Genomic DNA, 16,153 nt, shown 5'->3' with positions numbered 1-16,153 from the left:
CGAGTTCGGCCGAACACCTGACGGTGCTCGGCCAAACCGTTCGGCCATATGGCCGAACTAAGAGCGCATGGCCGAACGTTCCCCGAACGTTCGGCTAGCGCTGTGATTGGCCGAACGGGTCACGTGGTTCGGACCCGAACGCGCTCTGATTGGCCGAACTGTCACGTGGTTCGGGTAAATAAATACCCGAACCACGTCATATCTCCGCCATTTGTCTGTGGGTTTAGCTTTGGGTAGGCAGGCAGGGTAGTTCGCGCTCCAGCCACGCTAGCCAGGGTCCCCCCCAGTCATTGTGTGTCGCTGCTGGGAATAGTAGTACACCGCTCGCTCAGCATTCTGTTTACTGCCACTCTGTGTACCTCGCTCAGCCACACTATATAGCATTCTGTTTACTGCCACTCTGTGTCTGCTGGGAATAGTAGTACACCGCTTGCTCAGCCACACTATATAGCATTCTGTTTACTGCCACTCTGTGTACCTCGCTCAGCCACACTATATAGCATTCTGTTTACTGCCACTCTGTGTCTGCTGGGAATAGTGGTACACCGCTCGCTCAGCCACACTATATAGCATTCTGTTCACTGTTCTGTGTCTGCTTGGAATAGTGGTACACCGCTCGTTCAGCCACACTATATAGCATTCTGTGTACTGTTCTGTGTCTGCTGGGAACAGTAGTACACCGCTCGTTCAGCCACACTATATAGCATTCTGTGTACTGTTCTGTGTCTGCTGGGAACAGTAGTACACCGCTCGCTCAGCCACACTATATAGCATTCTGTTCACTGTTCTGTGTCTGCTGGGAATAGTGGTACACCGCTCGCTCAGCCACACTATATAGCATTCTGTTCACTGTTCTGTGTCTGCTGGGAATAGTGGTACACCGCTCGCTCAGCCACACTATATAGCATTCTGTTTACTGTTCTGTGTCTGCTGGGAACAGTAGTACACCGCTCGCTCAGCCAGAGTATATAGCATTGTGTTTACTGCCACTCTGTGTACACCGCTCAGCCAGACTATATACCATTGTTTACTGACACTCTGTGTACACCACTCAGCCACACTATATACCATTGTTTACTGACACTCTGTGTACACCGCTCAGCCAGACTATATACCATTGTTTACTGCCACTCTGATTCTGCTGGGAACAGTAGTACACCGCTCGCTCAGCCAGACTATATACCATTGTTTACTGACACTCTGTGTACACCGCTCAGCCAGACTATATACCATTGTTTACTGACACTCTGTGTACACCACTCAGCCACACTATATACCATTGTTTACTGACACTCTGTGTACACCGCTCAGCCAGACTATATACCATTGTTTACTGCCACTCTGATTCTGCTGGGAACAGTAGTACACCGCTCGCTCAGCCAGACTATATACCATTGTTTACTGACACTATATAGCAGACTATATAGCATTGTGTGTACACCGCTCAGCCAGACTATATGCCATTGTTTACTGACACTCTGTGTACACCGCTCAGCCAGACTATATACCATTGTTTACTGACACTCTGTGTACACCGCTCAGCCAGACTATATACCATTGTTTACTGCCACTCTGATTCTGCTGGGAACAGTAGTACACCGCTCGCTCAGCCAGACTATATACCATTGTTTACTGACACTCTGTGTACACCGCTCAGCCAGACTATATACCATTGTTTACTGCCACTCTGATTCTGCTGGGAACAGTAGTACACCGCTCGCTCAGCCAGACTATATACCATTGTTTACTGACACTATATAGCAGACTATATAGCATTGTGTGTACACCGCTCAGCCAGACTATATACCATTGTTTACTGACACTCTGTGTACACCGCTCAGCCAGACTATATACCATTGTTTACTGCCACTCTGATTCTGCTGGGAACAGTAGTACACCGCTCGCTCAGCCAGACTATATAGCATTGTGTTTACTGCCACTCTGTGTACACCGCTCAGCCACACTATATAGCATTGCGTACTCTGCCAGTCAGTGTGTATATTGCTGGGATCAGTAATACTCCACTCACCGTCAACCACTATATGAGCTCAACATGAGTTCCCCAGAGACCTCCGCTGTGAGCAGCACTCCCAACAACAGCAACAGCCAACGCCCCACGCAAGCTATAACATCCACCCCAGCAGCCAGTGGTCAGCAGCAGCCCTCCCCGGAGGAGAACGTTGTGTCCATCAGTCCGTCGCCAGAGCGATTAATGAGGGCTGCCATTGAGGAGATGATGGGGCCTGATGTGGAGGAGGAGGTCTGGCTCAGGCCAGCATCCCAAGTTAATGTTGAGGACGATGAGGGGTCTGTGTCTGGGGATGTTGGGGTGGCAGAGGTGGTGGGTGGGTCAGACTCAGGAGAAGAGTTGTATGATGAGGATGATGATCGGGACCATCTGTATGTGCCTCAGAGTCCGACCCCGGAAAACATGTTGTATCGTGTGTTTAGGTACTAAAATCTGCGTTCCCTCCCAGTAGTGTTGGGCGAACAGTGTTTGCCACTGTTTGGGTTCTGCAGAACATCACCCTGTTCGGGGTGACTATATAGCAGACTATATAGCATTGTGTTTAATGCCACTCTGTGTACACGGCTCAGCCACACTATATAGCATTGTGTTTACTTCCACTCTGTGTCTGCTGGGAACAGTAGTACACCGCTCACCCGCCACTGTATAGCATTGTGCTCTGTGTCACTGCTGACAATAGTGGTACACCGCTCACCCACCACTGTATAGCATTTCTGTACTGCCACTGTACTGCTGCCAGTCAGCGTGTACTTTAAGGATAAGTGAAATGAGGAAGAAATCCGGTGAAAGAGGGAGGGGCAAGGGAAGAGGTGTTTCCCCTGACGGTTCACGTACAGGCCACAGGGGAGCACCCAAGAAAACCCACTCAATACTGCCCATGTTGTCCAGGACAACAACCCTCACAGATCCAAAAGAACAGGACCAGATAATTACTTGGATGACCTCTCAAGCGTCCAGCAGTGGGTTAAGCAGCACCAGCACATCACGCACGAGGTCCGAGTCCTCAGCCAGTTAAAGTCTGGGCTTTCTTTGAAGACTGCACTGAGGATGTTACCATGGCGATTTGCAAGGTGTGCAAGACCCGCCTGAGCAGGGGGAAAAGTATTAACAACCTCTCCACCACCAGCATGAGCCGCCACATTCTATCCAAACATCCCACTCTGTGGGCAAACGCGGCAGGACAGGGTACCACCAGCAACACTGCCTCCCTTGGGTTCACCAGACTCACCACCAGACCCGCCTCAGCAGCAGCAGTAGCCCAGCCATTGCGTGGTTCACAACATTCACAAACATCAGACGATGCTGACACTGTCACTTTCCGGACTAGTGCTCTTGAGGTCTCCCAGTGTTCATCAAACACAACAACCAACAGCCCTTCGGTGTGCAGCGCTACGGTTGAGTTGTCTGTTTCTGAGATGTTTGAGCACAAGAGGAAATTGCCAGCAAATGACCCCCGGGCCGTGGCAGTAACAGCCAGCCAGCATAGCCAAGCTTCTGGCCTGCGAAATGCTGCCATATCGAGTGGTGGAGACAAACAGCTTCAAGGCCATGATGTCAGTGGCCATCCCACGTTACGTGGTTCCCAGCCGCTACCACTTTGCGCGCTCTGCAGTGCCTGAGTTGCATGAGCACGTGGTCAGCTAAATAACCCGAAGCTTGAAGAATGCCGTTGCCTGCAAGGTTCACCTCACCACTGACACCTGGACGAGTGCGTTCAGCCAGGGTCGATACATCTCCCTTACCGCGCACTGGGTGAACCTTGTGGAGCCTGGCAGCGATTCCTCACCTGCTACGGCGCGGGTGTTGCCCACGCCGCAAACAGCTGGATAACAACAGCAGCACCTACCTCTCTGACTCCTTCTCCTCCAACGCATCTCAAAGCTGTACCTCATCCGGAAATGCTAACCCAGCACCAGCAGCAGTAGGATCGTGGAAGCAGTGCAGCACAGCTGTTGGCATGCGTCAGCAAGCGTTGCTGAAGCTGATCTGCCTTGGGGATAAGCAGCACACAGGGGAGGAAATTTGGAGGGGAATAAAGGAACAGACGGATTTGTGGCTGGCACCGCTGGACCTGAAACCGGGCATGAAGCTAGACACCTGGCACGAACTGGCAATGTACGCAATAGAGGTGCTGGCTTGCCCGGCAGCCAGCGTTATGTCGGAACGCTGTTTCAGTGCTGCCGGAGGCATCATCACAGATCGGCGTATCCGCCTCTCCACAGAAAATGCAGACCGTCTGACTCAAATTAAAATGAATCAATCCTGGATTGGAAACGACTACGCAACACTCCTGGACCCCAACCAAGTAACATGACCGATGAACATCTGGGATGGTTTAGCGTTTCCGGTCCCTGTTTATTGAACCTCTCATCTGTATTACATTTATGACTGCATGGCGGCAAAAAGCATTGCTGCTATATCCGCACGCTTTTTGTCCTCATGCAAGGCCTGGGTTGTTGTGTCTCACAAAGCGTGGCCTTCTCCTCCTGCGCCTCCTCCTGTTCCATCACGTGTGCTGCTGCTGCTGCTGGGTTACCGTTGCCGCGTGGTCCCTGTTTATTGAACCTCTTATCTTTATTACATTTATGACTACATGGCGGTACAAAGCATGCTATCCGCACGCTTTTTGTCCTCATGCAAGGCCTGGGTTGTTGTGTCTCACAAAGCGTGGCCTTCTCCTCCTGCGCCTCCTCCTGTTCCATCACGTGTGCTGCTGCTGCTGCTGCTGCTGGGTTAGCGTTGCCGCGTGGTCCCTGTTTATTGAACCTCTTATCTTTATTACATTTATGACTACATGGCGGTACAAAGCATGCTATCCGCACGCTTTTTGTCCTCATGCAAGGCCTGGGTTGTTGTGTCTCACAAAGCGTGGCCTTCTCCTCCTGCGCCTCCTCCTGTTCCATCACGTGTGCTGCTGCTGGGTTAGCGTTGCCGCGTGGTCCCTGTTTATTGAACCACTTATCTTTATTACATTTATGACTGCATGGTGGTACAAAGCATGCTATCCGCACGCTTCTTGTCCTCATGCAAGGCCTGGGTTGTTGTGTCTCAAAGCGTGGCCTTCTCCTCCTGCGCCACCCTCCTCCTGTTCCATCACGTGTGCTGCTGCTGGGTTAGCATTACTGGTCCCTTTTCCTGGAACCTCTTATATGTATTACATTTATGACTGCATGCCGACAAAAAGCATGTTACCTGTGCAAAGAAAACAGACATTTCCCGCATTTAAAAGACAGTTTTCCCTTTGAAACTTTAAAATCGATTTTCTCAAAAACTATAAGCTCTTTTTGCTAAATTTTTTTTTCCTCTTGTACCCACTCCCAAGGTGCACATACCCTGTAAATTTGGGGTATGTAGCATATAAGGAGGCTTTACAAAGCACAAAAGTTCGGGTCCCCATTGACTTCCATTATGTTCGGAGTTCGGGTCGAACACCCGAACATCGCGGCCATGTTCGGCCTGTTCGGCCCGAACCCGAACATCTAGATGTTCGCCCAACACTAGCACTCAGACCTGTCTGTATCTGTGTTCTAGCATAGTTTCCAAAGGTGTTGACGGCCAAGGATCTCACACCTTAGCGTTAGGAAATTATACTGTATTATTTGTTATGACCTTATGCCTGCCTGACTATCCCTCTGAACTCTGATTCTGTACCTTGCTATTTCTGATAACCTGTTGCTCAACTCTGCTCATTCCTGGACTCTGTATTTGCCTCCTGATTCTGTACCCTGCTATTCTGATACTCCGTTGCCAACCCTGCCTGTTCATTGGATTCCGTATCTGTCTCCTGAATCTGTACCTTATCTGTCTGTGTGTTAACGACCTGGCTTGCCCGACCTCGAGAACTAGCCTTACTGTTAGAGGCAGTTCCCAGATCTGTTAGTGACACTCGCTCATTGGTGTCACTCACACTCGGTCCATCCCCTCTTTGCTTAGCTCCTCCCCCGGGAGAGTCTAGGCCTACGGAAGGAACTTACTTCTGTTTATAACTCAAAGTATTACTGTTCATAACACTCACTTGTTACTCTGGTGTCCAGAAGTTAGAATATATATCTGATTATCGGTGATACTGCAGATCACCAATAATCGGGTATATTCTGCATTCTCGGTGATACTGCAGTTCACCGGTAATCAGACCCTCTCTGTGTTACACCGATCGTTGCCACTTAAATTCAAAGTTAGCCTGAAGAAGCTTCACTGTATGTGAGGGGAGGTTAACTGGAATGGCTGTAGATTAAATTCAATTCAATTCACTTTATAGTCATTGTGTATTTCAATGAAATTACTTTTCATGACAACCCCACGGTGCATATAGGGAACATAGTGATAGTAACAAGGAAGAGAAGAAATTATACACATATGCCAGGTATTACAGATATTTAAACAATTTGTACACAGTGTTAATTATTTCAGAGAGGATTCAGAGTTCATCAAGTTTATGGCAGATGGGAAAAAGCTGTCTTTCAGTCTGTTTGTGTGTGTGCGGATTGATCTAAAACGTTTACCTGATGGAAGGAGCTCAAACAAGGCATTTCCAGGGTGAGTGTTGTCCTTGATAATGTTTTTGGCCCTTCTCAAGCTGAGAGTATTATACAAAAGTTCCAGTGATGGTAGTTCAGTGCCAATAATGGCTTCTGCTGTTTTAACAACTCGCTGCAGGGCTTCTCTAGTAGCCTTCGTGCAGCTGTTGTACCAGGCCGTCATGCAATTGGTCAGAACGCTTTCTATAGTGCATCTGTAGAAATTAACCAGCAGCTTCTGTGGGAGGTTAGCACTCCTTAGTTTTCTCAGAAAGTAAAGGCGTTGTTGTGCTTTGCCAGTTAGAGCTAAAGCATTGTCAGCCCAGGACAGGTTCTCTGCGATGGTGACTCCCAAAAATTTGAAGCTGGCAACTCTCTCCACAGCCTCTGCATTTATCAGATTTAGACTGGAAATGGTTAACCTTCAATCCAGACATATCCGCAAATAGACCTAAAAGTTGAAACAGATTAGGTAATGGCGTAACAGGCTGAGATAAAAATAGCATATACTGTAGGGCCAATTTAAGATTCTCTTCACCATAACCACGGACATTGGGATGAGCTCTAATGGCCTCAGCCAAAGGCTCCATGGCCAAAGCGAAGAGAAGTGGAGACAAAGGGCATCCCTGACAGGTACCCAGCTCAATAGCAATGGGAGAAGAGGAAGCCCCAGGGATTGTAATTATTGTAGTAGGATTATTATAAAGACATTACAGAGCTAAGAGGAAACCCCCATGTATGCCAAATATCCAGGGCCGGATTTACCATCAAGTACTGTAGGCACATGCCTACAGGCGCCTTATATGGGAAAGGCACCTCCCCTCCGTGAATGACCCCCTGCTCCCTCCCAATGCAGAGATACTGCCACTGCTGCACTTTGCTCCCTGTCATGCACATGTAACCAGCTCCGCTCTGCCCCCCTCCTACCCATGGAGGTCATGTGCAGCAAGTCCATGCAGCTCACTTACGCCCTCACTGTGGCAATGGGGTGGGCGGCCCTGGCTGGGAGGGAATAGATTTCTTCCAGGCCGCTTCCTCTAAACTTACACAGCTCCACGGCCGCTCACATCTAAGCCCGCCCATTTACCAGACCCGTGAAGCTCTGCCCCTTCCGCTAAGCCCCACCTCCTCCTGATATATACCAGGGCAGTAGTACCAGTTCAACTGTAAGTTATGGTGTTCTTTGTACCTTTGTACCTCCTCTTCCTCCTGCCTGTATTAACATATAAGCCTATTCTCTGCATTTTGCGAACAGTTCTCTTACACATTTATTATGCTTTGAGCTTAGGCCCGGTTCACATTAGCGGTGGCCGTCCGGAATCGCCGTGCCGGAGCCGGACCGCTTTCAGAACGGACGGAACGGACGCACGGCATGGCAATGAAAGCCTATGCGTCCGTTCACATGCGTCCGTTCTGCCGGACCGGAGCCGGACCGGATCCGGGCCGGATCCGGACTCCGGCGTCCGTTCCAACATGCGCTATTTTTTGGTCCGGCTCCTCCGGCAGCCGTATCCGGAGCGGAGCCGGACTGCACCATCCGGCCAATACAAAGCAATGAGAGCCGGAGAGCGCACAACACACTGGCTACAAAAACCGGACGTTCTACCCCACTTCCTATGCATTTTGGATGGGGACCACATGGAAGAGTGGGGCAGCAGCGATTTCATGCTGGAGCTCTTTTTGCCAGCAACATGTCTGATATGTCTGAAGGAGGCGAACAACAGAGAGAATTCCCAGGTTTACGAGTAAAAAATGCCTGGATCCATGGTCCCAACTGCAGTCTCTGTATCCACGGATGGTCTCCACACGTCCACCTGTCTCCAACAATGACCCCAGACCCTTCTGCTGACCTCCCAGACCCCAGGTAATTTAAGGATGTTATCTCCTTAAGAAACCGGATCCGGACCGCAACCGTGTTCACACCGCACGGAAACCGGATGCAAACGGACCGGATCCGGACCGGATCCGGATAGGAACCGTACGGATCAGGTCCGGTCCGGATACGGTGCGGTCCGGACATCCGGTGCGGTTTTTACTAAACCGCAAGTGTGAACGGGGCCTTAGTTGCTGGGGGGGCAGAGGATGATTCTTGCACGACCTTGCATGCCATGTTTGACTCTGACTTGCAGCACTGGTCTTCCTGCAGCCTCACACTGCACCTATCAGTTTTGCATTCTTCTTATACTAGTGGTCTACTGTCTGCTGCCCACTGTAATTATGTACAGATAGGGTTTTTGTTATCACCAGGGTGCCACTCAGACTTTTTAAGTGGCCATACATCAGGTGACTTGACGTCCGATCACCATCTAATTCGATTATTATAATCGAATCGGATGAAAATTGGTGCCGCCAAGTGCATGCAAAGATCGACGTTATGACCAATTTTCACGCTGAAATGTGTCACATGTATCGATCGGACATGCTGCAAGATAGGGCTGCGATTGGGTGCGCGGCGGTAATGGTGAGTAATATCGGGACAAGCGACGGACCCCCTGGAGCTGTTTCTCCAGTGTATAAATCTACTTGTACATATACATTACCTATTCTGTGTCGCAGTGGCCGTCCGTCTTCCAAATCCTCTACTTTTTTCATCAGCCCCATACATGCTGCCGGCGCATAGCACACTGGCATGTGACTTCACACGTCACGGTGGCAGTGTATATGGGACTAATGGAAGGGCAGCGGATTCATAAGACGGATGGGCATTACGACACAGGACAGGTAATGTATAAACGTACACATGTACATTTATACAGTACGGAGGCAGGCGCGACTGATTCCCAAGAGATTTCATGCTGAAATTGATCAGGAATCGGCCTGCAGTGTATGCGCAGCCAAGAAATCTCTCTCTAATAAGAATCAATTAAAGAGAGATTTGTCTCTTGGTCAAATCTGCCCATCATTGCAAGATGTATGGTTACCTTAAGTTTTCTTGGTCATTTCCTGCGTCAGGTATTGCTCCCTGTTTATCCTGTTATCTCCACAAATTCCCCATGGAGGCTTTCTGTGCCTTGTGCTGGACTTGGTACACTGGCTGCAGGGCCAGATTTAGCATGATGCACTGTAGGTAGTAGGCACAAGCCTACATGTGCCTTACAGGCGGCTTGCCAAATGTCCCCCTTCACAATTGAAAAGCTGAAAGCGTGATCACTGACAGCCCCACACGACCTGCCCACTCACATCACACGCCCTACCTCGTCCTCTATAGCCAGCGTCACACACAGTGACAGCCAGGCTAGTGTCCCATAGTCTACATGCTTGCTGCCTACAGACAGTACAACCATGATGAGCCATCAAATCTGGGGACACTATCAGTACCAGATGGTCAGCGAGAAATCTTACTGGTAGTGTCCCCAGATTTGATTGTTCATGGCTTCTGCTACTGTGCTGTCTATAGGCATGCAATCTGATGGCTTGCATTGAGTCCATAATTGTGGGTATCTCTCTGACCATCTAGAGACTGAGTGGGGTGTACAAGTGAGAGTTAGGCCCGGTTCACATTAGCATTTTTTTCCGGATCGGAACCGGAACATATACTGTACAAACGGAATGGATGTGAAAGGATCCAATGTTAACCTATGGCTGTAATTTTTTTCTTTTCCTCCTTATGTTTACCAACGTCTCCGTGGAGATGTGACGTGGTAACTACGTGGAGAGGGGCGCGTCTTTTGGTGCCGCGCCATTGGTGTTCGTCAACATGTATGTTGACGTTCTGATGGGGGCGTGGTTTCTCCGGCCGCTTGGATGCTGTTTGCGGCTCACCACAGCAGCAGGGGGATCGGCTCTGCACATAGGGGAGCGGACGGGTACGGGGGTGTCTTCCTGCACATTACAGCCATATGACATATTGAGTAAGTAATTGCGGTCTTTTGATCCGCGATTTTTGCTTCCTTTTTCCTATATGTTTTTGAATCTGGGCAGCGACCAATGGAGTCCTTTGAGGCTGGTCATGTGATGTGTTTTATGAATGACAAGTAGCAGTTCCCGATTAGGTAAAACACAACCACGAGAAAAGTCCTTTAATGTTCTAAATTAACCACAAATACTTACCTGTACTTTTGAGAAAAAAATCCCACGCCAATCAGGTCCCACGACAGTATCCTCTATCTTGCGATCTTCTGATACATCTTGGTTGAAGATCTCCGCCGCCCGGACGCCACACACGCCGCCTCCGCCGCACTGCTCTCAGCTATACTAAGTATAGCTGAGAGTGCGTCTATACAGACGCATTGGTGCTAGCTGCCGCTGCCCTCCCTGCCTCCCCCACCTGTCACCCTCACCCATGCTGGCACCCAATGCACCCATGGGTGCCAGCATGGGTGAGGGTGACAGGTGTGAGAGAGGCAGGGAGGGCAGCGGCAGCCAGCGCTAATGCGTCTATATAGATGCACTCTCAGCTATACTTTGTATAGCTGAGAACAAAAAGCATCTTTACATTTTGGCTCCAAGGCTCCCCATTGGTTCCTTATCGACCAATGGGGATCCTCCTGATCCGCATTGGTCTGTTAAGGAACCAATGGGGACCATTGGAGCTAAAATTTAAAGATGCTTTTTGCTCTTAACTATACTAAGTATAGCTGAGAACAGTGCGGCAGAGGCGGCGTGTGTGGCGTCAGGGCGGCGGAGATCTTCAATCAAGATGTAACAGAAGGTCGCAAGATAGAGGATACTGTCGTGGGACCTAATTGACGTGTGATTTTTTTCTTAAAGGTACACGTAAGTATTTCTGAAGATCGCAAGACAGAGGATACTGTCGTCGTGGGACATAACAGATTATAGCGCGGGACCTTTTCCGAGGATAATGGCGTGGGAATTTTTTCTTAAAGGTACAGGTAAGTATTTCTGAAGATCGCAAGATGGAGGATACTGTCGTGGGACCTAATTGGCATGGCAATTTTTTCTTAAAGGTACAGGTAAGTATTTCTGGTTAATTTAGAACATTAAAGGACTTTTCTCATTGTTGTGTTTTTATTTCATTTAACCCTTTTTGGAAATGGGTAAGGGGTACTTTGCACCCCTATACTCATTTCTCCTGGGAGGGGGGGCAGGCATCTGGGGTCCCCTTCTTAAAGGGGACTCCCAGATGCCACTATGAACCCCCCCCAGGGAGTCGTCGCCCCCACCTCTTCCTGGGGCACCGGAGGTGGGGAATAGCCCCTTGTCCATGGATTGGACAAGGGCTCCGGGGGGAGGGGAAGGCTTGGCCGTCCCTCCCCCCTGAAGCCCCCCTATACCATGGACCATGCGGGCTGGTATAGCTCAGGGTGCGAAGTCCCAGTCGGCCGGGGCTCCGCATTCTGGCTATCCCAGCCTGCATGGAAGACAAGGGGTTACAGAGGCTCGGGAGGGGGACCCCACGTCATTTTTTTCAAAAAAATTTCCCACACTCTGAACATAACCCAAAAATTTAAATTAAAAAAAAAATAAATAAAATTTTTCAATTTTTTTTTTAAATATTGTTTCCCAGTATCTTTTTAACATATCCTGCAAATTTGGTGTTGCTAGGATTTAAGGGGACTTTGCTATTAACTGCTAAAGTTGGCGGGAATTGTTTCCACCACGGAAATGTCAGTATGCGATTTAAATAGATACATTTTCCTCTTTGAAGATTTAAAATCGATTTTCTCAAAAACTATAAGGTCTTTTTGAACATTTTTTTTTCGTCGTGTTCCCACTATTCTTTTTAACATTCCCTACACATTTGGTGTTTCTGGCATTTAAAGGGGCTTTGCTATTAACTGCTAAAGTCGGCGGGCGTTTAATTTTCCCACGGTCAGAAGAAGAATATTCAAAATCGATTTTCTCAAAAACTATAGGGTCTTTTTGAAAAAAATGTTTTCCTCTTGTTCACAATTTTCTTCCTAACATTCCCTGCAAATTTGGTGTTTTTAGCTTTTAAGGGGGCTTTGCTATTAAACATTAAAGCCGGCGGGCAGATATTTTCCAAACGGCAGCAAAGCAGGGGTTAAAACGATAAATATCGTTCAGGCAGGATTAAAAAAAATATTTTAAAACGATAAATTTCGTTCAAAAGGTCTGCACTATTTTAACCTTTAAAACGATAAATATCGTTTTAAACATATATCGGGCAGAAGGGGGCGCCATTATTTAGCCGGCGCCATTTTTCACTGGACGCGAAGAAGAAGCCCCTACCGCCGGCTGCTATGGAAGATTACATATGTATTGCCGAGTGAAAACAGATCCGATCAATCATTGATCAGATCCATTTTCACTATGTGAACCGGGCCACGGACAGAACCATCCGGATCCGGTGAAGCGGAGACCAGATCCACTCACCGGATCCTTTTGGCTCATAAACGCAATGTGAACTGGGCCTTAGTGTTAGCAATTTGGGAGGTCATAGTATGTCAAAAAAGGATGCCTGGAAATGTTGGCGCCCAGTAATCTCGATAGTAGAATATTGGTAAATTTGCTGATATTTTACTATTAAACTGTAAAAATTATAGTAAAATACTGATATTTTACTATATCGAAACATAAGCCTATTCTCACACTGAACCCTCCCACTACTGATGGCTAACCTTAAAGAGAACCCGGGGTGGTATATGATAATCCTAATAGGACCCAGGCGGAAATGCTAAGAGAAAGCAAAGAAAATCAAACATAGTGAAGAGCTGTTTAACCTAGCTTATTTGTATTTATCCACACCTTGTTTCAGTGATGTGCCACTCCAAACGTGTCTACACTCCTCCGTGACCTTAAAGTAATAATATACACTCTCCCGATGTTATTGCTGACTAAATCAAAGAACAGTGACTGTAATTGGATGGATTGATCTGAGGATCATATTCAGGTCATTTATATGCTGTAGAGCGCTTATGCAGTTTTGTCTAATATCATTGAAAGATTATCCTGTCTAGTGCGCACAGTGCTCCAGAATTATATTATATTGTGTATTGTGTACTGTGTGTAACCCACTAATTCAGTAGGAGACCTTTGGCAAGTCTCCCTTACACTGCTACTGCCAATAGAGCGCGCCCTAGTGGCTGCTGCTCTGCTCTGGTGCTTTGAGTCCGCAAGGAGAAAAGCGCAATATAAATGTTATTTGTCTTGTCTTGTCTTGACAAGAGGGAGGAGCGCACTTGCCACTTTATAATAATAGGAGATGCTACGAGGCTGACTGACAGCCTCACATAAATAAAACCAGCTAGTGACAAGCAGATTGTCGCTAGCCTGGTGATCTTTAAAGAGGGTGCAGCGCGGCGCAGGGGGGGCTAGCAGCAGTGGTACAGTGACCCAGAGGCATGTCATTGTGCACATGAGATGCCTCTGGGTCCTATTAGGATTATCATATGCCACCTCGGGTTCTCTTTAACCAACCTGTGCCCCACGCCTAACCTAACCCATCCCCGCTGCCACATAACAACACCCCCCCCCCCCATGGCTAACTTTAACCATTCCTTCCCCATGCCTAACCTTAACTATCTCCACCACCACAAAACCCTCCACACCTAACCTTAACCCTTCCTCCCCATGCCTTACCTTAACTATCCCCACTAGCAGAAAAAAAAACTCGCAAGTAAAAAGAAAATTTATTTATTTATGTATTTTTTTATGGCCGTGAGTTGGGGGTGTGTCATGTGTGTCTGATGGCACCAGAACCCCTGTGCCTACAGGCTCATGAGTTGTAAATCAGACCCTGCAAATATCTGGAGAGTCAATGACAAATAGCTCCAAGACACAGAGTCAAAGGCCTTACCAATATCGATCCCTAAAAGCAGAAGTCTGGAGTCTGTCAACTCTGCATCTTGGATAATATTTGTTACCAGTCTAACATTAAAAGACCATTTTTTATAGCAAAAAAGAAAAACCCTTTCCTTTGAATTTTTAAAAACTATTTTCTAAAAAATAACAAGGTCTTTTGTCCGTGACAGGCTTAAAAGGTGCAGGAAATTTGGAAGCACCAGGAATGTCAATTACTGATATAGGAGCAAACAACCAAGAGGCAGGCGCTCACAGTTATGCACAATGATAGCTGATACCGATAACTCATAAGCCATAAACAATGTTAAGCACATCCCCCATCAGTCCCCCAGTGTCCATATAATTTCTGCAGATGGTTGTTATCACATCCAATTACAATCCTTCTTTCGGAGAACCATCAATAAATACAGAGACAGGACAGCCGTCACCACACCCGAGTGAGTAGCACTCACCGTGTGTTAAGACCTATTGCCAGGTCAAGATTCGCCTTTGGGACCGTTACAGGTCGTCCCCCACCACTCCCGGCAGTCTCCCCTTCACTTCCAGTAGGTCCACCTTCCTCCACACTTGCACCTCAATAAAAACGCCTCAACATAGCGTAATACTGTAGCTTTAATAAAAACTTTTTAAAAACAATTGCACTTACAATGTTTCTGATGCATCAAGAGCGTAGAGTTTTATTCCACACGGGCTCTTCCCCGTATTGTTGGCCGGTTGGCATGCGCAATCCCTGCAGCTGAAGGAACCTGACCGCTGCGCGCTCGGTCCCGCTCTCCTCCTAGCCTGGATCACGCCGCTCAACACGTGGGTTGCTGTGTAGTGTCTTCCGCGTCTAAGCCCCGCCAGTCAAAATACACGCACATGCCAAGATGAAGTCTCAAGGGGCGTAGATATACTGTTGCCACTCTGATAACTGGTTAAAGACATCAATTTCAATTACTTACTTTTTCTTTCTTTTTTTTAGTAATTCTTCCACGATAATCAAATTGGGGCTCCACTCCCTGAGTAATCAAGGTCAATATGTACAGAGGTTCCAGGTGTTAAATTGGATTCCTCATCCTCACTATAATAATCTAACATTTGATAACGATGTCCAGCTTGTACAGGTAAGTAAACTAGTCTCAAATAGGGCCAGACACTTACCCCATAAATACTCATCAATACTTCTCCTGAAACTTCCACTGCCCTGGGATCTCTGTGTTTACAGTGAGCAAAGGTATCCCTATTTGATTAGAAATCTAGAAGTGGGAATGAAAGTAACACATATTTCAGGGCAAAATTTCCCAGGGCTGGTTGCCTCGTGATGCGTCAGGACAAGCCTCTGTAGATGAGTTCCACATTCTAAAATATGGTGACTGGGAGTTTTTCATCCCCTGGTAATACACCCGATGCTTCATTTTTCTGACAGTTAGCCCATGATAACATTTTGATTGGTTCTACATTTACATGATGACATGACATGTGACATGAAACTGCATATATTTTATAAAGATCACCAAGCAGGGACACAGAACCACAATATTACCATACATTGGGGAAAAACAGAGTGTAGTAACTAAGGCAGGTCCTCTTTTCTCTTTTTTCCTCTTGGCACAAGTCCTCTGGTGCTCCATAGCAATGAATGGAGCATCATCTGACATCTAACAGCCCTGACAGGAAAACTGCACAGTCTGCACTCAGGGTTTAATCTCAGTGCAGAGAGTGGACTCATCATAATGGTGAACTGATGCATGTTTATTACGGCAGTTTTAAGATACCCTCCTCCCCATCAATATTACATTGCCTGTAGCCCAGCTACTCCTCATCAGAAAAGAGTTTCCTACTGACAGCTCTCAACCCCCCACATCAGAATTAGGTTGCTGGCACCTTCCCCGTCCCCCAA

General features: G+C 47.7%; 1 protein-coding gene across 1 annotated transcript in view; it reads left to right on the top strand.

Moving 5' to 3' along the window:
• Window positions 1–16,153, top strand: part of LOC137541261 (mast cell protease 1A-like) — a 144,925-nt gene that overhangs the window by 22,271 nt on the left and 106,501 nt on the right. Inside the window, exon 3 of the mRNA XM_068262517.1 lies at window positions 15,236–15,377. Within this exon, the coding sequence (XP_068118618.1) occupies window positions 15,236–15,377 (142 nt within the window). The remainder of the gene's footprint in view (window positions 1–15,235; window positions 15,378–16,153) is intronic.

Source organism: Hyperolius riggenbachi, chromosome 1 (assembly GCF_040937935.1).
Source record: "Hyperolius riggenbachi isolate aHypRig1 chromosome 1, aHypRig1.pri, whole genome shotgun sequence".
NCBI lineage: Eukaryota > Metazoa > Chordata > Amphibia > Anura > Hyperoliidae > Hyperolius > Hyperolius riggenbachi.
This window is presented reverse-complemented; position numbering and strand designations above follow the sequence as displayed.